The sequence below is a fragment of the Cuculus canorus genome, chromosome 12 (genome assembly GCF_017976375.1).
Source record: "Cuculus canorus isolate bCucCan1 chromosome 12, bCucCan1.pri, whole genome shotgun sequence".
Lineage (NCBI taxonomy): Eukaryota > Metazoa > Chordata > Aves > Cuculiformes > Cuculidae > Cuculus > Cuculus canorus.
Genome location: NC_071412.1, coordinates 17,235,475 through 17,258,721, shown reverse-complemented (window position 1 = coordinate 17,258,721; position 23,247 = coordinate 17,235,475). Strand labels below are relative to the sequence as shown.

Below are 23,247 nucleotides of genomic sequence, written 5' to 3'. Positions count from 1 at the left end.
GCCGACATCCCTACAGAGGCAACGAGATGGTGCAGGCACATCGTTCTCAGGGAAGAAAAATCCTACGTAACACAAATATGGTTTTCAGGACCAAAATCCGGGGTGTTGCTTATGCAGTGACAGCAGAATCTGCCCAGGCAGAAGGAGATGCTGTTCCCCACCATGGTGCTCAGGGCTGATCCTGGGGGGTTCAGGTGCAATTTGGACAAATGGATAAGGATAAATAAATCACAGAGTTGTAAGAGCAATTTCTGACAAGTTTCAAAAAGAGAAAGGAAGAATTAGGATTCCCCTCCTCTTTGATAAACCCAATTCTCCTGACCCTCTAATGCTGGGATCAAGTATCTTCAGCCCCCGTGACTTAAGCTGGGTGCTGGGGCAAGGAGGGGTCCCCCAAAGACCCCACTTGGTCCTGCTTCTCACACCCCCCTGCTCTGGGATTATGAGCTGAGCCCCTTGGTTTACTTTTGGGCACATCACAGAACCAATCCTGTTTTGCTTGCAGGAACACCCTAACCCCTCCCCAGGTGGAGCATCCTATCCGCACCACAACCAGGACCGCAGGCAGGGGAACATCGGAGCCCCCATCTGCCAGGCTGGGAGCAGATGCATTCAGCAGCGACCTTGAGTTTCTTCTCTCAGCGTTGAAGAGCAGAAAGGAAGAAGCGAGGAGGTACTTTCACCCGCCCACGATACTCAGCGGAGAGGAGAAGCCAGCTGGAGCCAGGCGCTTTGTGCTGTTAATTGCAAACACACCTGGCTCTGGCGCACCAAGGTCATCCCTGCATCACACTCGTCCGAGAGCAATTTATCTGTGCACACGAAGGAGTGAAAGGAAGATGCAGAGCAAACCCACAAGTGCCCCTGAAAGCAGGGAGGGGGGATTTGCTCAGCATTAAGAAGACGAGGAGCAGAGCCAACCCGCTGCCAGGTACCTGAAGCATCCGCAAAGGAGGAGCTCGTCCTCTCTGGGGCAGGGATGAGCAAAAGCTCATTGGGTTGCATGTGCAGGCTCTCCTGTTGCTTGAGGTCTTTCCGATTAACTCCACTAAGCCTTTCCTTCCCTGATCCTCTGCACTGAGATTGGGAAGCGATGCACACAGCTATGGAGTACTCTGAGATGCTGAGTCTGAGCGCAAGTGATTGGGTACCGCCACAAAGAGTTGGTGCAAATGGTTTTGATCCCTTCTCTCATTCCGCTCCATTCCCATTTTTGGGGGATGATGCCCTGGATGATGGGAATTTGAGCTGGGGATGGCTCTGCTGGTGGTACCCAGTCACTTTTTGGGGGATTGGCTGCCACCAGATCCCTATCAGCACACTCACCATCTGCTTCTCCTTCCCGTCCAGCCACAAAGGGTTGGTGTGAGTGGGTTTGCTCCCCTTCTCTCATTCCACTCCTGATTTCAGGGGGTGATGCTCTGGATGATGGCAGTTCGAGCTCAGGCTGGCTCTGCTGGTGGTACTCAGCCACTTCAGGGGCATAGGCTGCCACCAGAACCCCCACCAGCACATCCACCGCCCGCTTCTCCTTCCCATCCGTGAAACCCCACCTCTTAACTGCAACATGCTACTCTCCTTCAAAAGCAAGTGCCCAGCAAAACAATAACTGATTCCCTTCTGCCTTGGCTCCCTCACTATGGTTACTAAAAGGCCCCTCATGTGTCCTGCATCCCTAATACCACCCTCCCCTCCCCTCCATCACTCTCCTGTTACCATGGCAATGTGGTGACGGAGCAGCACCAGAATGTAAAGAGAGATGCAACAATCACACGCCACCCTCGTGCTACCATTTAGGATATTGATGTTTAAATCTCCTGAGATTATCTGGGTATAATTGGTTTATGGAAATAGAGACAGCTCCTGCAGTGGAGTTACTCAGGCTGTCGGGACGGAGAGCAGGGCCTTGGCATGGGGGAGTGGGAAAAGAGGGGTGATGGAGGAGTGGCAGTGGGGGCTGTCAGCCAGCTCCCACCGGGCTGCAGGTGCCAGCCAGCCGCATCTGCCAAAAACCCAAGGATGGAGAGCTGCATCCCTCCTGCCCTCCCTGGGATGTCTGGTGCGGCTGGCATTGGGCATGATACAGAAAAGTCATGCCGTGTCACGCCGATAGATCTTAGGACGCCCTTCACCATGGAATCCAGGATTTCTACACTGGAAAACATCCAGCAAGCAACAGTTTGCTCTGTACGCTTGCAGAGAAAATGTTTGCAGGCTTTCACAGACCTGTTTACTGAATATCCCCAGTGGATGCGCACCAGCCCTGCTGCTGATTGTCCCCTGGCATGGATGCATCCACTCGCGTACCAGCCTGCCTGGCCCTGGACCAGAAGTTGCCCTGGAGAAACCAAACTCCACAGACAGGCAATGCTCTGAAGCCACTGACAGCTGCTTTATCCCTTCTTTTCAGGGAAAGGATGCTGAAGCCTCTCCGCCTCCTGGAAGGGCTCTTTGGGATCGCAGGCTCACCCTGCAGCAGCGCCGAGTGGAGCTGCCTCCCTCTTAACACAGACCAAAGCATGACCGGCTAATTGAGTCCCCTGGCACATGCATAATGCACGAGGAGCCAAGTCCTCCTTACCCAAGCATCCTGTTTTATTTATTAAATCTCTCTTTTATTTATTGTGATCTCATCCCGAAACTCAGGCAGCGTTACCCTGTGGATTCTTTGACATCATTTTATACTTCCAATATTAGGAATGCTTTCTTCCTGACGCCCCAGTGAGCCAAAGCACCTTGTCCCCTGCCTTCCCCCATCTCAGCGAGGAGTCCCAGCTCCTCTCCCCACACTGAGCATCCCACAGAGATGATGCTTATGTATTTTGCCTGTAAAGAGGTTTCCCCCTCCATGGGGACTGCAAAGATAATAACCCGGTAACAGTTCCTAAACCCTTTCACTGTGTCCCCATGGTCCCCATTATCCCTTTCTTAGATGCTGGGTACTCACACAATGACGTACGGCCACGGCACTCGGCCCTCCTGCGTAGCTGGCAGGTTGCTGGCACTGTGGAGGATGACGGAGATGGCTTCTTTCCCCACACGGGCCAGGTGTCCCCCGCCAGACACTGGTGCACGCCCAGGCTCCTCTGTCCCTGCAGGGGACATGGATACCTGCCAGGAGCGAGTAGGAGAGACGTCAAGGTGGGTAGTGGCTGGCTGCTCCCGCAAAGCTGCAGACATGTCCCCAATGTCATCCCCATGGCTGCACCTCAATGACTCAAACTTATCCCCACAGCCTCTGTTTAATGCTGAAAGCCTGGATGAAGGAGAACAAGCTGCAGAGATGGTGTCCTCAGCACATTTCCATTGCCCAAGCTGGTCCTCAAGACCTTTGCTTAATGCTGAGCCCAGATGAGGGAGAAGAAGCTGAGGAGATGGTGTTCCCAGCACATCTCCATCACCCAAACTGGTTCCCAAGACCTTTGCTTGATTCTGAGAGCCCAAACGAGGGAAAACAAGCTGGGGAGATGGTGTCCCCAGCACACCTACATCACCCAGTGCTGGTGCTCAGCACTGAGAGCCCAGAGGGAGGAGAACAAACTGGGGACATAAAAACCCGGCACATCCCCATCATAACTGCTTTTTTCCTGTCTCCAGCGACCAGCTGGGACTCCACACCATGGATGTTACCATGTAATGGCAGGGCCACAGCAAGTGCCAGGCTCTCTGGGAGGACACCCAGCAACAGGAGAGCATCCTGCACGGGGTGAAACCAGCCCAGCATCCCTGCTCATTGTGGTCCCACGTGGTGCCAGCTATACCATTGTCCAAACAAAGACCCCAAGCCAGGTAACCAAAACAGGGATTAACCATTTAAAGAATCTCCATTTCCCCCAAGGCCTTCTGACCTGCCAACAACTCCCCCTGCTCCCCTTCTCAGCAGCCCAGACATCTCTGCAATTTATAGGGACTCCAAGAATTGGGATCTCAGCCCAGTCCAGGGGGAACTGGCGGCTCCCCCCCATTCCATGTCATTAATTCCCACCAGCTGATGTGATAAGAAATAGCAGAGCTGCAAGCTGCCGCTCCTCGCCCGCGGGGACACCATCCCTGCACCCATCACACCCTGTCCAAGTGAGAGACGGTGCCATCCCCCACTGACTACAACCTCACTGTGCCACCATCCCGGGCAGCGTGCAGCATTAATACACCAAATATTGCATAGAGCTGTGCCTACAAGGGGTTAAAACCCACCCTGCGCTTCAGACCCTGAAAAGCAAACCTTGCGTGCATCCTTCTGACCTCCTGGGGTGAAAGCAAGAGCTCCAGCCCAGCAACAACCCTGTCCTCCACCCCGCAGGCTTCTCAAAGCTTCTGCCTGCAAATCCCCTCTGACACGTGGCTTTGCCTCCAAACTCTGTAATGAGGGGCTGCTTCATCCTGAGCCCAGATCTCCCCCTTGTCCCTCCTGAGGCTGCCCAGCTGCAGTGGTGATGGGCTTGGCAGCAGGGAGGTGACCCGTCCCCTTGGGGGATACCTAAGGATGGCTTGTGGGATGGAAACCTGAGTGCTCTGACCACCAATAGCCAGGAAAAAAACCACTTAAATCATCCCTCTCCCACCGCCACCCTCCCTATTTTCTTGCTGTCAGCTTGGAAGCCAGCTGGAGCTTGGGGCTGGGTGCTGGGGACAGGCTCTGAATCCGTGACAGCCAGAAAGTGGCACCAGAAACACAAAGTGAGGGAGCGTTCCCCAACCTGCTGAGTGGATAGAGGGGATGGATCCCAATCCTTCCCCCCCCCAGCTCTGTCTTGGTCACAGTTATCTCCCTGCCCAGTGATGTTGATGGAGAGGGGAAATTAAAGGGTTTCTTGACCTGATGTGAGATGATAACCAGCAAGTCATCCCCCCATGGACTCAGGCTCTTCCCACTGACAGCCAGAGGTCCTCTACACCCTGCCTGAGCACCCCAGCTCTCCGTGCACCCCCAAAAGCACGACACAGCAAACCCTGACGCCTTCCTGAGGATTTTCCAGAGAGGAAGGGAGGGGTGGGGATGTGGAAGAGCATAAACACCGTCCTAAAGAAAAAATAGTGTGATTTTACTGCATTCTAGCATTGGCAAAGAGGGCAAACTGCAGGGTGGAGATGCGGAAGGAAAAGAAAAGAAAAGAAAAGACTTGGGTTTAAGGGCCCTGGGCAAGGATGGGATGGGCCAGGATGGATGGGGGCTTCGAAGAGGATGGGTGCTGGATTTGCAGGCAGGGAGCCTGTAAGGGTGTGCTGGCAGGGCGGGCAGCATTGTCGTCCCTGGAGACACCTCTGTCCTTTCAAGAGGTCGTCTGTTCAGCCTCCAGTTTTAGTGAATATTTGCACCCCAAACACTCACCAAAAACCCAGCCCAGAGGAATTCTAGCTGGCAGGGCTGAGAAAACAACCTTTATTTGAATTATATGAACACCTTCAAGCTCACTGATGAAGCCCCGACCTGGGGGAGCCCAGGCTGTGCTGTTGGATTCGTGTCCATACACTCACTTACAGCTCCAGTTTACTGTTTTGGGGCATTTTCCCTATTTTCTTTCACATTCCAAATAACAGAAGCAGGTTTCTTAGCACACCTCTTTATACCCCCCACTTATAATTACCTCTCCCTAAAACCCAAGTAGGTTTTACTGCCAGTAATGTTTCCAGCACAAAAATTAGCGAGGGGTTTTAATAGCAAATTCATGAGCAGTTAAGCTAAGTAAAACTCAGCAGGAGAACAAAACATCTTAAAAATAACAGGCATGAACAATGCCAAGCTTTGTAGAAAAGCCATACCTGAAATCCTCATCAAGGCTGTGATTAACAACCAAAAAGAAAAAAAACAACAAACCCACAACCCAGTCCCTATTCAAAGCCAGGAGGAAATTCAGTGTTTCCTCCATAAAGGAGCATGCCTGCTGTTCCAGGTAGAACCCACGCTTGTTTTTCAGCTCTCTTACTCGGTGGGAAGAAAAACTTCTCCATCTCTGCCAAGCCAAGTACTCTCACCCAGGGGCTGCAACCTTTACCTTGTGGAGCCAGAGAAAAAATAAACCCCCTGTGTCCCAAAGATTCTCGGCTGGTAACACCACTTTTAAAACATCCTCAGGTTCCTTGGAGCATCACAAACTCCTGCAGAGCATCTCAAGCACCTCCTGCAATCCACTACCCTACCCAGCACCTTAACCCCAAGCCACCCTTAAAGCATCCTTAACGATGATTATTAATTATTCACACTGTGATGTTGCAGAGAGGTTGATTAATGGTGCCTGAGCTGCCATCATCATAATTTGTTTTCCTATCAACTCTTTATCATCTCGGAAGAAGCATTGGGGCCCAGGCAGCTCCTCTACAGCAACGCTCAGCCAAGATTAAATTGCTTCTGGCTGTGGGTTGACAAGACATAAATAGCCTCAAGAGCCCCGTGTTTAGTTCGGAGAGGACAGTCCAGGCTGGGAGCCAGCCGGGACCGCCAGGCATGGTACTGCAGGGGCTCATCCATCCCAGCTCAGCACGTGCCCACAGCTGCATTTTCCCCCTAGCAGAAGGTTGGTGCTTGCAGGGTGCTCCTTGAATTTTGATTTCTCCAAATTATTGGACACTACAAGGTCGGAGATGAGCACCTGAGGCTGTACACCTGCAGCGTTCAACCCCCAACCCCAAACACAGCCCTGCCAGTGCTCCCTGGGACAATGCACTGCTGCTCTGCAGGAGAAGACACCACCTCCTGCCCTGCCATGTAAGGACTGGAGCCCTCCTGGTCCTTTCCAGTGAGTCCCACAAGCCCTTCAGCCCTGGCTAAAGCCAGGAGCGATGCTGTTGCAGGAGCAGAGATCCACTCCTCTACGTTGGGAGCGCTTGCAGCCCCGAGCTCCTCCCTGCCCTTGGCAATTTACGAGCGGCTGTTGGGAATGTGTCAGCTTTATCCTCCTCCTGAGACTTCATAAAATAATAGTAGGTTCCATGAGTGAAGATGGACTGGGGCTGGTGTGAGTTTTCTTACGTGATGTCTCCCCAGGCTCCTTTCAAGCCTCCTTACGGCAGCTAAACACCGGCAAGCTGCTTCCCTTCCCCTGGCAGCTGAGAGGATGGGAAACAAAGTGTAACTTGGCTTTAAACAATCAGCAGGATCAGGCCACGGGTTAAACCTCCAGTATTGTGCCACTAAGGTCTGAACATTGCCAGGACATCCCAAAGCCTGAGGATGTCCCCGGGTGTCCCTTTGGACTTCCTAGTAGATCCAGGCACCTCTTAGGGATGGACCACAGGGTTCTGGGATGTAAGAGCACAACAAGAAGCCCCAGGACACTGCAAAGTGTCTCCTGATGCTGGTGGTGAGCAGCCAGCTAACAGCCGACCGGCTCCATCACGGGCAGGGAGCAAGCATCCACCTCCGGGCACAGGGAAACCGTGACAGGGAGAGGGATTTTGTGCATCATCAGGCAGCAGAGTGAGGTGAATTGTGGACATACAGGCCACAAGCAGCCCAGCAAGAGCTCAGCGGCCAATGGGTGAGAGGATGAAACTGTTTCACCCAGCTTTCTCCCAACACGCTGCATGAGGACAATCCAGCATCTGAATCCAGGATTTTCTGGGGGTGGGAGCTGCATTGCATCACAGTTGTACAATGCATGGTGTCCCTGCATCTACTGCTCGGTGTTGGCCCCCACACGCCCAGGGTGTTGGGTCCAGCATGACATCCCTCATCCACGCGAGTTTGCAGCCCCCAGCCCAAGCATCACGGCTCCTCGGCTGTCTGCCCTGCTCTCCGAAGCAACCGGAGCCTCGGCGCTAATCAGATTTGAGGCTGTGAAATCTCATTTGAGGCTCTATTAATGCATAGCTGGCATGACACAGGCCCCGGCCTGTCTCCGATGAGCAAAACAAGGAAAGCAATCTAGCTGGGAAAAATGCATCTCCCGGAACAAGCTTGGGGGAACCGGCCAAACACAATTACAGTTAAAAGGAAGATTAAACCAGCATCAGCACTCCTGTTCCTCTGACCCCTGCTCCCACCTGTGGGAGAGGAGCACTGAGCTGCACTGATGGGCATCCCCACAATGAGATATGAGGCTGGAGCACCTCCCATCTGAGGACAGGCTGAGAGTTGGGGTTGTTCAGCCTGGAGAAGAGATGGCTCTGGAGAGACCTTAGGGCAGCTTTCAGAACTGAAAGGGGCTACAGGAAAGCTGGGGAGGGGCTCTGGATCAGGGAGGACAGGGATAGGACAAGAGGGAATAGCTTCAAGCTGAAAAGAGGGGGAATGGAGATGAGATCTTCAGAAGAAATATTTTCCTGTGAGGGTGGGGAGTCCCTGGCCCAGGCTAGCGGTGTCTGCCCCATCCCTGGAGGTGTTCAAGGCCAGGTTGGACAGGGCTTTGAGGAGCCTGATCCAGTGGGAGGTATCCCTGCCCATGGCAGAGCGCTGGAACTGGATGGGCTTTAATGTCCCTTCCAACACAGCCCATTCTATGTTTCTGTGATGCCAGGATCTCTCTGTATCGATGGAAGGCTGTGGGCTCACCCACAGTTTGCTGATGCAGCACAGGGATGTGTCATCCTGCCGAGTCCAGCCGTGGGTGCTTTCACCCTCTTCGCTCAGACACCGATGAGGTTTTGCTTCCCAGTGCCTTGGAGCTGCTTGACATGGGATGGTAGGAGAACACGGCCTCCCTATAATGACACCTACAATTAGCATCTGATGGAGAAGCCCTTGCCCTTGAAAAAATAGCTTCTAGGATGACACAGAGATCACAGAATCATCGAATGGTTCGGATTGGAAAGGACCTTAAAGATCATCCAGTTCCAACCCCTCTGCCATGGCCAGGGACACCTCCCTGGAGACTACGATGAGATGGGTGCATAAGGCAAAGAACAGCCATCAGGTTCCCACATGAAAGGAAGCGGTGTGCGCACGGGTTCTATTTCTAGGAGTTAGCAAGCATATCCTCCTCGCCCCAGCAAAGGCTCTAGACTCTGGCAAGTGCTGCTGAAAACACAGCCCTAAGATAAACAGCCATATGGTTGGAGAAGTTGGGCTCTGCTGCCGGCCCAAGGCAGCCCAAGCTCGATTTCAAAGCCAATCCCACCGTATTACAAAGGGTATTTCCCAACACCTTCCCACAGCAGGTTAAAATCCATGGAAAAGCACCCGAGGGGTTAAAAGCCTTTACGAAATCCCCAGAGAAACAAAAGCAAGAGGAAGAAAAGCCATGCAGGAAAGCAAACACTGTTTTATTCATCATTTCATCCTGCCTGCCTCAGCTCTCCCTGCCACTCCGGTAACCCCCAGTGCTGCAGGCAGACACCACCGCTCTGCTCCCATTTCCAAGCCAGCAGCAGGGATGGGGGGATTTTTAACTTGGATTCGGGCTGAGCTTGATATATTCTTATTTTTAAGCAAGTTGTTTCCTTGAGGGAACCCTGCGGGAGCTCATTAGAGATCACAGGGTGGTTTTGAGGCACCCGGAGGAAAGATGCTCTCCCCATCACCATACAGGGATGCTGACTCCGAGCCAGTTTCCCTGGGGAGACCCATTGCCACTGGCCAGGACTCCCTTTGGGCTAAAATTGCAAAATTCATTTGCCTTCCATTTATGTACCAAACTCCCAATTCACCTGTCAAATAATTAAATGGGCTGGCAGCCCAGCATTGCCTCGTCTGCTCGATTGGGAGAGTTTTACACTTTCTATATTTATCAGCGGCACTACTGCAATTTCCTCCCCCCCACCTCTTAAAATGGAGCAATTTTCTCTTTTTAACCCCATTTGCTTTTCTCGTCAAGGCAGTTATTTGACACTTAAAGGGACATGATGACTTAAATTGCAGGAATTAAAGCTCGCAGCCGCTCCCCCTGCCTGCGTTTTCCTCCGAGCATCCAAAGAGTTTATGCTTTACCAATGAGCCAAATGACAATCAGCTTGTGAAAACCTCTTGAGGATCCCTCCTCTCCATCTGAGAAGATTTTTCTCCATTTTAGCTCAGAAAATACAAACTGCCACTCTGCACTGGCACATTTCCATGCAAGATCTCCATCTGGGCAGGGAGAAGCATGTGGAGAATGGGACTTCTGAAGCAAGTTGGGCGGCCTCAGCTCACCAGTGTTATCATAGAATCATGGAATGGTTTGGGTTGGAAGGGACCTCAAAGCCCATCCAGTCCCACCCCTGCCATGGGCAGGGACACCTCCCACGTGATCAGGGGCTCCGAGCCCCATCCAACCTGGCCTGGAACACCTCAAGGGATGGGGCAGCCACCACTGCTCTGGGCAACCTGGGCCAGGGCCTCCCCACCCTCACAGGAAAACATTTCTTCCTAAGATCTCATCTCCATCTCCCCTCTTTTCAGCTGAAAGACATTCCTCCTCATCCTATCCCTGCACTCCCTGATCAAGACCCCTTCCTCAGCTTCCCTGGAGCCCCTTTCAGCCGTGGAGGCTGCTCTAAGTTCTCCACAGAGCCTTCTCTTCTCCAGGCTGAACAACCCCAACTCTCTCAGCCTGTCCTCAGATGGGAGGTGCTCCACCCGTTGCATCATCTCCATGGCCTCTTATGGACCGGCTCCATCAGCTCCATATCCTTCCTGTGCTGAGGACTCCAGAACTGAACACAGGGCTCCAGGTGGGGTCTCAGCAGAGCAGAGGGGCAGAATCTCCTCCCTCTCCCTGCTGGTCCCACTGGTTGGGATGCAGCCCAGGACACGGTTGGTTTCTGGGCTGCGAGCACGTGTTGCCGGCTCAGGTTGAGCTTCTCATTAACCAGGATCTCACATCCTTCTCTTTGAGGCTGGTCCTTGATGATATGACAATTACGATAGTGATTTTGTTTCACTGCAATACATCACTAGGAACATGCATTTTCACACTCAAATTCCCCCCTGCATCTTTCAGTGAATCAGAGCTATGCAAGCAGCACTCCAAAGCTATTTGCCTCAGGTCCCTTTTTGCTCCCAGCTTCCTCTGGAATGGAGTAGGGATGATCAAGGGATGCCGAGAGCTGGGGCACTGCTAGAGGAAGACGAAGTCTCTGATGAACCCGTCAAGGCGCGCTCCTCCCTGAGCTGACAGCTTTTCAAAGCCCTACAAATTGCTTGCCAGAGCAGCGTTATTCATCTCTCCTGCATCCTGGGGCGAGCCCTGACAACAAAGTTTGTTTTTCAGCCTCATTGGGCTTTCAGTGAGTCGAGGCGGGTCCAGCCCCTCACCCTGGTGTCAGGGCAGCAGGCTGGGGAGAAGGGCTGGACCTCTGCCGTGCTCCCTGTGATGGCCACTGTCATCGGGCTGAGTGATGGATGAGCCAGCCAGGGAGCAAATGGGAGACACACGTCATCCATCACCCGCTAACAGAGACCTCTGCCCCAACCCTGCTGCTCCAGTGATGGGAAGACAGAAGCTTTTATCCACCATCATTGCTCAGCAAGATGGGGTACATTGTGAGGGCAATAGCATCCTGGTGTGAGCATGTGCATCCCGACACAGGCATCTGCATCCCGACACAGGCATCTTGCCCTGCCCCTTCATCCCTGCTCCCCCTATGACTGCAAACACTCAGAAATGCAAGATCTCAGCCCCAAACCATTCCGCATCCCCTCAGTACAGCCAGATGGTTGAACCAGGCTTGCAATCAGGTCTGGGTTTAATTTGGAGCATTCAGGGGAGGCCAATGCTGGGCTCTGCCCCCAGTTGAAAAGCACCAGAGCCCGCAAGCTCACAACTTGCCATCCATACCTGACCAGTGGGGAAAGGACTTCTGAGAGACCCCCTGCATGTATTAAGGCAGTCCCAGCCTGAATCCTCCCCCAAAAGGGACCAAATTGAATTCATCTCAGACTCCTCAGATCCCTGTGCCTGAAACACACTCTGTGCTTGAGGTATCTCTGCTTTACTTTCTGTATCCTGCTCGATAAAATAAAGGAGAGCCTTATTCCTAGGGAACATCTTCGCTCATCCCTGTGATTTCTGTTACACCAAGTCTCTTTGCATCCACACGTGCTTTGCTAGGGAAGCTGTTTTGATCCGTGGGGAATCCAAAGGGATACAGCACAGCGTAAGCGGAGCCAGGAGCAAGTTTCTTCCCATTTTTAGGACCTGTTGAAGCTCCACAAGTCACAGCTGGGCTCGCACGAGTGGCTGGGGTGTGGTTGCCATGGGAAGCACCAGCTGCGTCTCACCCAGCTGCCTGACACCCCTTGTAGCCTGGTAAATAAGCAAGAGCGAGTGGGAATACAAGCTGTGTGCAAACCCATTTGTTTGATGCAGAAAGGCTGTGATTCCTTGTACCCTGACAGCAACAGATTGCTGTTTTGGGATGGGTGCCTTGTTGCCAGCTGGTCCAGGGAGACTGGAAACAAACCATCTTCTGTGGGCTTGCAACCAAGTCCAGCTGCCAAGGAGATTGCTAAAATCTGGCTCCTTCCCCTCAACACCAGGAAAATGGGGATGGTTGCCTCAGGAGGGGACTGACTTCTGCTGACCTGGGAGAGATTCCCCTTAACTAAGTCCTGTGCTCTGCTGCAAAGTCCCCAGTGGTCCTGACAAGCCCAGTCCCCACCCCTGAAGGATGAGGTATCCTTGGGTCTGATGGCTCCAAGGCTCAACCTCAGCCATCCTAGTGACCGAGAGATCATCCATGGCTTGATATCAATCCGCTCAGTGCTGTGCCCAGGTCTTGGGACAATTAGGGAGCCGTCTGGCTCTGCAACATGCATGAGGCATTTGAAAAGCCAGCAGAGCCTCCCTCTTCGTGCCTAGGAATACATTATCCGCAGGTTGCGGTGAGATGAGAAAAATCATTATCCCTGTGCCTTGGCCTTTCGGGTGGAGCTCAGCACCCATCCATCACTCCCCCTGTCCTGCAGATGAGATGCTCAGCACGGAGGCAGTGTCGAGGAGCTTGTCGCCCACTGGGATGCGCCTGCATGTCTTTGCCATTTGGGAAAGCAAAAGGATGGATGCAATATATCGGCATCCAGATTGCTCGGGACACTGGTCCAAGCAGCCGCCCTGCGATGGGACCCCTCTGAAGCCGCCTTGCTCCACATCTCAGTGTTAGCGACTCCACAAACTACTGATCACCCAAGTCCTGCCTCAATTTAGGAAGATATTTCAGCTCTCACACCTCAGTTTAGGATTCACCTTCCCCAGGCACAGCAGGATCAGCTTCAAGATGCAAAGGTTTGGACCACCAAGAGCCAAACCTGCTGCAGACTATCAAGCCACTGCACCGCATCAGCTTGCTCTAGGCTGCAGCATCCCAGGAGGGCTTCTGGAGAGTAAACTCCTTCCCAGCTCCACCTGGTCCACCTCCTTTCCCTACAACACAGCACAGCTCGACCATCCTCCAACATATTTTCCATTGCTCCAGCCCTTCCAGGAGGGCAGGGAGCCAACATGCCCCCACCTCCCAGCTTTTAATTTTTAAATAAACCCTATCCTGGCAAATACTTGCCAGGTGACATCAGCAGCAGGTGATTTATTGCATTCCCTCTGGGGGCCCAGGAGCAAAATTACATTTGCTAATGCCTCGCTTTACGCCCCTGGCCCAGCTCTGCAGCATCCCACTCTGCGTCCCAGCTGATTGCTATCGATTTCCGCGGCTTGAAAGAGTTTACATTGAGACATTTGCTGAGCAAACTCAATCAGGGCTCGTTAATAAGCATTTCTGGCCAGTAAATTTTCAGCTGATCAGGGTGGGGATAACACAGCTACTTGAAAATCAAGAGAGACCAAGAGAAGCCAAGGCTGAGGAGCTGGTACAGAGTCCTGAGGGTTTGCAATGTTCAGCATCCTGCCCACAGTGCAAGAAGCAGGCAGGAGAGGGGCTGAGAAGCTCAGCAGAGCTTGAGCACCCCGTAACTCCTGTAAAATACATGGATCAAGTGCTCCAAAGCCATCAGCAACACTGGAGAAGGGAAAGAGCCAAGGCACGAAGGCATCCTACAGCAGTAGGTAGCCTCCATGCAGACCACACCGCAGGGGAGAGGATTTCAGCCCAATTTTTACCCTACAGCCACGCCAATGTAGTCACCAGGACCAAGAATCACAGGGTCAGCAGTTAGGACATCCTGGTGATAACACCACAGGCGTAAGCCACCCCTGCAGAGTCCTTTCTCACCTCTCCACTGCAGAAGCTCTTACGTAGGGGGCTGAATCCCCTAGCCCCATCCCTGAGCCAGCAGAGGCTGCTGAAGTCCTTGCCTTCAAGCCCACCAACCCCAGCCCTCCCACCAGCCCAGCTGGAGGACACCAGGAACTTCCTGGAAGGAGAAGAGAGCCCAGAGGATGCCTGGGGATGAGATCAATCCCACCTCTGGTGCTGTAATCCAGCTTTCTCAAGCAATGTTTTCACAGGTGTATGAGACACCTCTGAGAGCAGCACAGAACATCTTCATCAACAGTTGTGCTATTCTTACAGCGATACACAGGAAAACGGAGCCCCTGGGGTAAAGGCTGGCTTTTTTCCTCCTTTATTTAGACAGCTTTCAGCATAACTAAAGAAAGAGAAATACAACCTCCCAGACTGTGTTTGCCCTGCCCTATGGTTTCTGCAGGTTTTATAAGTCTAGACTTGAGCTGCAAGATGACATATTTAAGATGTGTCAGCCTCGGATGCCCACAGTTGGCATTTTAAGGGCTCCTAGATAACACCATCCACTGCCTGGGGACAGACAGCTTGCAGGGCTGCCGTTTGGTACTAGACATGAGAAGTTTGAGGTCTTGTTCCCCCATCCCATGATCAGGCTGATCAAGCAGTGGCCTGGAAGCAAGAACTGGCACCCAAGCTGAGCTGGAGATGGGATGGAGGTGGCCATGTCCCTTTGCATCCCTCCATCTCCTCTCTGACACTGCAAAGCTCTAATAGGAACATAGTACAAATAATAGCATTTTGTTATTCGTTTAGGATGGTGTCTTCTCCACCAGCTGCACTCACCTGTGTCAGTGACGAGGCCAGATCCGGGCTGTAGCTTGGGGAGGAGAGATGGAAGCTGCTGCAGCTAGGCTGTCGCCTTGGGGCAGGCACCGAGGAAGAAGAGGAGGAGGAAGGATGCTCATCTGCTGAGTCACCCAGGAGCTCCGGGGAGGAGCTGAGCTCAGGGTCAGCCCGAAGCCTCTAGGAGTAAGAGAAGCAGTTTGAAAGCCCAGCTTTAGGCTTCAAAAGCCCTTTCCCTGTCCCCTCAGTGTCCCACACACCATCTTCCCCCAGTTCCCAGGGAGACCCTTCTGCATCCCAGTTCCATCTTCTAAAACCGAGTCTCAAGACCTCACCCTTCCAGTGCAGAACCTTTGCAAGAAATAAACTCCCCTCTTATACCAACCCACCAAGGTGGTTTTTTTTAGACTTAAAGACACAACAGCCCATCCCATACACCCTTAGGGGTTGCTCCTCCACTGCCCCTCTTTCCTCAGTGGGAGAAGAGAGGAACAAACCTATACTTATTATAGAAAGTACCTTATTAATGAGTTTTGTAGCAGCCTTTCCTTCCCTCCATCCTTTACAGGGAGCACCTGCCTAATTCCCAGCTGCCTCTGATGGGGACTGGCTGCTCCCAGCCCTTTAAATCCTGAGACAGGGGACAGCAGGGTGCTGCTAGAGTGTTTCACCCTTCCTGGTGTCTCTCCTGGAAGGGTTGTCCTGAACCAATAAGGAAGGTGAGAGGGGTAAAGGTGGGACAAGTAGGTGGGTTGGAAGTTCTGGTCTTACTGCTAGTGCTGTGGGTGGGTCTGGGACAAGCTATAGGTCTTGTGCTTGGTAGGGGATGGTTAATCTTGTGTTAGACCATGCTGGGGTGGGCAGAGCCAAGGGAATACCTCAGAAAGGATTATTTTTCCTACGGCTCTGAGCGTGCTTGGACTGCAGGATCCTTTTTACTGGTTTTGCTTAAGTGGTTGCTGTCTCACTAAGACCTTTGTTTCCATCTTGAGCTTATACCAGCTTGCTCCTGTCGTGGACAAAGAGGGTCCCTTACTTTGGTGGCAGGCAGGAGGCAGACACTAGGCTTCTACATAGCACTGCTGGCACATGAGGAAGGGGAAACTGAGGCAAGGATGTGCTGTTTACCAAAAACACCCCTGAAAGCCATAGAGCCCTCCCACTTTCTGCCTCTATTCCATCTGGTGCCTCTGTGGAGCCATCTAGCTAGCCTAGGGCCAAATCCTACCCTAAGCAGACTGAGTTGCTCTTGTTTTACCGAAGCAGAGGATCTCTGACCCCCAAACGTGAGCTCCCTTACCTCAGGGGAGCAGACATGGCCCTCAGTGGGCAGCGAGTGGTAAGCGGACTCAGGTGTACGGAGTGAGCGGCTGGGGACTGGGATGCCCAGGCTTGCAGATGCTGTGGCCATGCCTGCTGCTCGCTGCCCCTCCTCGTGGGCGCTGGGGGAGAGCGGTGATGGTGAAACAAGAGTGGTGGGTGGCCGGTGCTCATGTAGGGATGCAGCAAAAGCCAGACGGCCACAGTGCATCGCTGGCTGCTCGCTGCCCACCCGCAGCAAAGCCATCACAGCGCTGTAGCGGTACCAGTCCTCATTCCTCCCGGCGGAGAGCTTCATCCGAGGCTGGTTGGTGCGGGGGTAGATGGCAAAGAAGGCTTCACCAACCCGCCTGCTCCTGGCAATCCTCTGTGCTTTCCCTGGGACATGCAGGGCCTCAATGTGGAGCCGCACATCATGGTTCTTGTCGTTCTTGCAGAAACCTGCCAGAAGTGATGGGGAGGTGAAGCCTTGCTTACAAGTGCTGGTGGTCCCAGGAGCATTTTCCTGGGCTCATCCGCTAGCAACGTGGTTAGCTTTGCTCTGAGAACGTTAGCAAATGGGTTATCCAGCCGGGACACATCTAGATCTTGGGTAAGGGTGTTAGAATCAAAATTGTTATGGTTGGAGAAGACCCCTAAGCTCATGCAGTCCAACCGTCAGCCAACACCACTGTGCCCACTAAACCATGCCCTGAAGTGCCACATTTATGCTCTTTTTGAGCCCCTCCAGGGAAGGAGGCTCCACCACTGTCCTGGGCAGCCTCTTCTAATGCTTCATCACTGGGTCAGTAAAGATATTTTTCCTAATGTCCGATCTAAACCTCTCCTGGTGCAACTTGAGGCCATTTCCTCTCATCCTATCCCTTTTTACTTGAGAGAAGAGCTCAGCACCCACCTCGCTCCAACCTCCTTTCCAGGAGCTGCAGAGAAGCCTCCTCTTCTCCAGCACAAACAGCCCCAGGTCCCTCAGCTGCTCCCAGAACCCTTGGGTGCCAGACCCTTCCTTAGATCAGTTCCCCTTCTCTGGATACGCTCCAGCCCCTCAATGCCCTTCTTGGACTGAGGGGCCCCAAACTGAAGCCAGGATTCAAGGTGCAGCCTCACCAGTGCTGAGTGCAGGGGGACGATCCCTGCCGTGCTCCTGCTGGCCACTCCATGGCTGATCCAGGATGCTGTTGGCCTCCTTGGCCACCTGGACCACTGCTGGCTTGTGTTCAGCTGCTGTCAACCAGCATCCCCAGGTCCCTTTCTGCCAGGTGGCTTTCGAGCCCCTCTTCTCCCAGCCTGGAGCACTGTATAGGGTTGTTGCGTGCAGGATCTGGCACTTGGTCTTGTTGAATCTCATACAACTGGCTTTGGCCCATGGATCCAGCCCATCCAGATCCCTCTGCAGAGCCTTCCTGCCTTCAAGCAGATTGATGCTTCAGCCTAATTTGATGTCGTCTGTAAACTGACTGAGGAAGAACTTAATCCCATCGTCAAGATCATTGATAAAGATATTAAGGAAGACTGGTCCCAGCGCTCAGCCCTGAGGACACCGCTTGTGACTGGGAACACCATTGGAGGTGATGGCTCCACTCTCCAAGCTCAACCTGCCCCATCCATCCCACCGTGCTCAAACAACTTTGACTTCAGCTCCGAGTTTTGCTGCGGGGCTGAACATGTGAGCTTGGCACAGGGGTTTTCCAGCCTGCGGTAGGCTGTGCTTGCCGCAGAGCAGTGCTCCTGTGTCACCTCTCCTGTCACCTCATCCCCATGGCATCCAGCCCCTTACCTCTGGGCAGAGTAAAGGTGAATTTCCTCCTCTGGAAGCAGTAGATCTGGTTGAGGTAGCTCTGCTCGATGGTGTCAGTGGTCCCCGTGCTGCTCTGGATCACCTCCCCGTTGTTGATGCGGAGCTGGATGCCGGTGCCAGAGTCCCGCAGCAGAGGGTTCTCCACGGTGAGCCGCAGGGCATAGCGACCCAGCCGGTTAAACTGGACACTGACCACCTCAAACTCAAAATCTAGGGTCTTCTTCTCAGCCTTCAGCCGGGAGCGCTGCAGGGTCAGGGGAATGCGGGGCTCCCCTGCTTTGCCTGCCATCGGGACAGAGATGGGATCTGTGGATGAACCCACCTTGATAGCAGGGACCTTGTAGATCTCTGCCACAGAACAAGCTCTCCTGGCAGCCTGGGGCAAGTTTCTGAGCTGAGCTAGCTCTGCTGCCACTCTCCCTCTCTCCTCTCCAGCAAGAAAGCGCCTGAGGGTGCCCCTGGGTACGTGTTGCCTTCACATCTCTGCAGGCAGCTTTCAAACGCAGCAAAAAAGGAAAAGCAATCCCTGTCCCTGAAAAAGCATCCTTCAGTGCCTCAGGGAGATGCTGAGAGCTTTCCTGCCCCTGTGCAATGGAAGGGACAGAGGCTTTGAACTCCAGTTTGTTTGCTGGGAAACCAGGTAACTAGATGCGAAACAGTGGCTGCCTTCCAGCAAACAGCCCAGGATAGCCAGGGTGATGTCAAACAATCGCACACAGACGTGTGTACATCTCTGCACTGGGGACCTGATGGCTCCTTGAGCCCTTTGCTTTCAGAGATTCTCCATAAATGGGGTTTCTGGATGTTGCAGAACCTCCAAGAGAACCTGGTGCTGAGGATGATGTGAACCATGCCAGCTGCTCCCATGTGCTGCTGAAACTCACGGGACAATCATGTTTCTCCTGCACCCATGGGCCCTTTGCTGGATCCTCCGCTGATGAGACCATACAACTAAGCCTGATTTTATCTGGGTTTGCTCGTGGAAGTGACTCCCCATGAGGCTGGACAAGAAAGGGGAGGGGAACAGAATGAGCCAGGGCAGCAGTGCCTGCTTGTTGCCAAAAGGGATTGGGGACAGTCACCTGCTCAATCCTCACGCCTGGCACTTCTGCAGACAAGCCCAGGACAGAAACTGACCCATGACTTGAAGTGTCACTACAAAACTCTACCCAAAGCCAACCCTATCCTGGGCTGCATCCAAAGCCATGGGACCAGCAGAGCGAGGGATTCTGTCCCTCTGCTGTGGTGAGACCCCATCTGGAGCCCTGCGTTCAGATCTGGAGTCCTCAGCACAGGAAGGACATGGAGCTGTTGGAGTGTGTCCAGAGGAGGCCACAAAGATGATCCGAGGGCTGGAGAACCTCTCATATGAGGACAGTTTGAGGGGGTTTTCTTGTTCAGCCTGGAGAAGAGAAGGCTCCCGGGAGCCCTTAGAGCAGCTTCCAGTACTGAAAGGGGCTCCAGGAAAGCTGGGGAGGGGCTCTGGATCAGGGACTGCAGGGACAGGATGAGAGCTAAGGGTTTTCAACTGAAAGAGGGGAGATTGAGATGGGATCTTAGAAAGAAATGTTTTCCTGTGAGGGTGATGAGGCCCTGGCCCAGGCTGCCCAGAGCAGTGGTGGCTGCCCCATCCCTGGAGGTGTTCCAGGCCAGGTTGGATGGGGCTTGGAGCCCCTGATCCAGTGGGAGGTGTCCCTGCCCATGGCAAGGGGTTGGAACTGGATGGGCTTTGAGGTCCCTTCCAACCCAAACTGTTCTATGAAAACTAGCGATTGCAGTAGCTCTCTGTGCCTGGCTTGGAGGGGTGTTCACAGCCTGCCTAGGAGCTCACTGGGCTCTGGGCACATGGGGATCGATCCAGCACTGGGATCTCGCTGCTGCAGTGAGGGCTGGGGATGCCCTGAGAGTCACGGCCAGGCTGCAAAAGGGAAACTGGTGGGGTGCCTGCATGTGGATTGGAAGCCTTTCAAGAGTCATATCCTGAGCCAAAGGGGTTTTTGTCCAGGTCTGTTCTCCTCCAACTCAGTGTTACGTGGGCTGTTCTTTCTCACAAGGAATGCCTGTTTCTGGCTGGTGCAATGGGAGCTGAGCCCCCTGCCTGCTAAACCTGCTGCCGAGCCAGCTGAACATCCGGAGGTTAGTCCCACCATGGATATTTCAGGACTGACCTCAAGGGTTTTGGTGACCTGGGGTGGGCAGGGAGGTGGAACAGCATTTTCTGATCCTCACCAGGAGCCCCCTGTCATATCTCATTCCCCATCGCCGCTGAGAATAGTGCATTCCCACAGCTTTCAGGATGTTTCCAGTGAAATGTGAGCCAGTGCTGGGCTACCAGATGGCCCTTCTCTAAGACAGCTCCCCACTCCATTGAAAAAGCCACATTCCAGTCTCTTCACGCTGGTGCAAGCTTGAAACAACAAGGTTATCCTAAGGGGAAGCAGGCGGGGGGATAATGCAGCATCTGAGACCCAGCGGCATAAGACTTGTGCATTTTCTAGTATGGGAGAGAGCACAGGAGCAGCACAGGGATCTGCAAGGCAGCCAGCTGAGACCTGCACCAAAATCAGTCTCCAAGAATCCCTTTGGAACAGTGCATGGGCTGTGAACGGACTCACTAAAAATCATAGAATCACTGAATGGTTTGAGTTGGAAGGGATCTCTAAGCCCATCCAGTCCCAGTCCCCTGCCATAGGCAGGGACACCTCCCACTGGATCAGGTTGCTCCAAGCCTCATCCAACCTGGCCTTGAACACCTCCAGGGATGGGGCAGCCACCACTGCTCTGGGCAACCTGGGCCAGGGCCTCACCACCCTTACAGGAAAACATTTCTTCTAAAGATCTCATCTCTATCTCCTCTCTTTCAGCTGAAAACCATTCCTCTTCACCCCATCCCTGCACTCCCTGATCCAGAGCCCCCCTCCCCAGCTTTCCTGGAGCCCCTTTCAGTACTGGAAGCCGCTCTAAGTTCTCCCCAGAGCCTTCTCTTCTCCAGGCTGAACAACACCAACTCTCTCACCCTGTCCTTGTACAGAAGGTGCTCCAGCCTTCGGATCGTTTTGGTGGCCTCCTTTGGACTCACTCCAACAGGTCCAAATCCTTCCTGTGCTGAGGACTCCAGAACTGAACGCAGGGCTCCAGGTGAGGTCTACACTAGAGCAGAGCAGAGGGACAGAATCCCCTCTAGCCCTGCTGGTCCCATTTCTGATCCAGCCCAGCATAGGGTTGGCTTTCTGGGCTGTTTCACAGCTCATTGCTTCTTCCGGGGATGCTAATTGTACACTGATAGTCCTTCTACAGTTTCTATTTGGGAAAGAAAAATACAGGTTGGAGTTCTGCCTTAACCCCAAACACAGCCTTAGCTGATGCATTTAATCTCCTGCCATGATCTAGGATGCTGTGGAGGTCAGGAGGAGGACAGGAGGGAAATGGGCCATGATTTGGGGGGGATTTGGGCATTGTGTTGGATTTACAGAAGAAAAGCGTACTTTGCATTGTGCTAAACTTGAGCTGTTGAAATGGAGGGGCTGGGGAGGAGTCACGCCTCTTCCCTTCCAGCCTGGTGGGAACAGCACTAATGTCTCCAGGGCACTCGGGAATGCTGATGGCTGGGTTTCTTCCCTGAGAGGTCTGAGAGAATAAATGCTTCTAACCCTGTTGGAGGTATTGGTTCTTTCCCCTGATGGCTGCAGACTGCTCGGGCTCCCAAAGCAGAGCTGTGTTGAAGCAACGTATCTCTTATCTGAGAGCACAAGGATGGCTTCAATTGGGAGTGTGATGCTGCTCTCAGCTGTTTGTTCTACAAAAACATGGCACCTTGGGCTGCTAATATCATCTGGAGATGTCATCATTGTACTTTTGGGGCTTGCTCCAGCCCCCCCTTGTACCCCCATGCCATGGGGTGTCCTGTGTTGCTGAGCTGGGCTCTGCCCCCATGAGGCACAACAGCAGGAGGAACCACAGTGATCAAACTAATGTCTGTTTGATGCTCTGGTCTTCAGCTCCCAAATGCTCCTGAAAGTCTCCATCTCAATTAGAACCCCGCCAGGCTCTAAGGCAGGAAAATGGGAACTATTTCATCCTTAACTAGCCTGCTTAATTTCCTCCCCGCCCTTGTGCAAACACATTATGGAGGCACTGTTAATGACAGTATCATCAAAGACTAATTTTTGCATAATCTAATCTAAAGCACAGTTCATTCATGCAGCATTTTCTCGGCTGTACCAGCACCACACATCCAGCAGGTCTTAAGGTGCCACCTCCATTGTGTTCATGTGGCATCAGGCATCAAACCTGGGGTTGGGATCCTTCCTTGCCCCCACAAAGCTAAATACCAATTGTCCACAGCTCTATTGGGAATGAAGTTGATTCATAGGATGCTGTGAGGTCTATTTATTTTGGCAGGCTGTGGGGTCTTTTTTTCTGTACAATGAAAAGTGGCCTTTGATGGCTGGAGCTCTGTCTGCATGATGAGCTCAGGGTCTGGGTCTGGAAAGCTGTGTAATTGTGATGAGAGCTGGGTATTTTGGCCAAAGGTGGCTTCCTGCTGTCCTTAGCTCTATTCTTCCATGTAAAGGCCCTTTCTGTTAGGGAAGGGTCCCTGTGGGTGGAGTGAGAGGCAATGATTTGCTCTTTGTGGCTGCTGAGTTGCATCTGGTGCCGCTGGATGTGAAGCTCAACATGAGCCGGCAATGCGTGCTCGGAGCCCAGAAAGCCATCCATGTCCTGGGCTGCATCAGAAATGTGACCAGCAGGCAAGGGAGTGGACTTGTGGCCTCCTCTGGACTCTCTCTAACAGCTCCGTGTCCTTCCTGTGCTGAGGGCTCCAGATCTGAACCCCAGGACTCCAAGTGAAGTCTCACCAGAGCAGAGCAGAGCAGAGGAGCAGAATCCCCTCAGGATGGACAGCACCGGATTATTTTTGTCTAGGAGGGAGGGAAAAGAGCCTTGTGACTCCGAATTTTAGCATCTTCCCTCTCCGTCAGACCATTCCCAGTCCTTCAGCTCTCCCAGGACTCACGTTTGGGAACCAACAACAGCATTTCTCATTTAAAAACTATCCCAAGGAGGGAAAAAACATCCCTGCAGATTGCTATGTTCAGCATTGCCACGAGGTTTTGGCTAAAAATTAAGCTAAATCTTCAACCTTGATTAATTTTCCTTTGCTTCACTTGTTGTCACGTGCGTATTTGTCTGGATTATAGCCTCCTTTTTTGTAAGCTCCTGTCTCCCGGACTATATGT

The 23,247-nt window shown here is 53.0% G+C and overlaps 1 protein-coding gene across 1 annotated transcript in view; it reads right to left on the bottom strand.

Annotated features, from left to right (window-relative positions):
• Positions 1–18,296, bottom strand: part of CCDC33 (coiled-coil domain containing 33) — a 49,547-nt gene extending 31,251 nt beyond the window's left edge. Inside the window, exons 1-4 of the mRNA XM_054078241.1 lie at positions 17,987–18,296; positions 16,193–16,653; positions 14,893–15,072; positions 2,948–3,111 (exon numbers count right to left, since the gene is read on the bottom strand). Of these exons, the coding sequence (XP_053934216.1) occupies positions 2,948–3,111; positions 14,893–15,072; positions 16,193–16,653; positions 17,987–18,296 (1,115 nt within the window). The remainder of the gene's footprint in view (positions 1–2,947; positions 3,112–14,892; positions 15,073–16,192; positions 16,654–17,986) is intronic.
• Between the last annotated feature and the right edge of the window lie 4,951 nt (positions 18,297–23,247).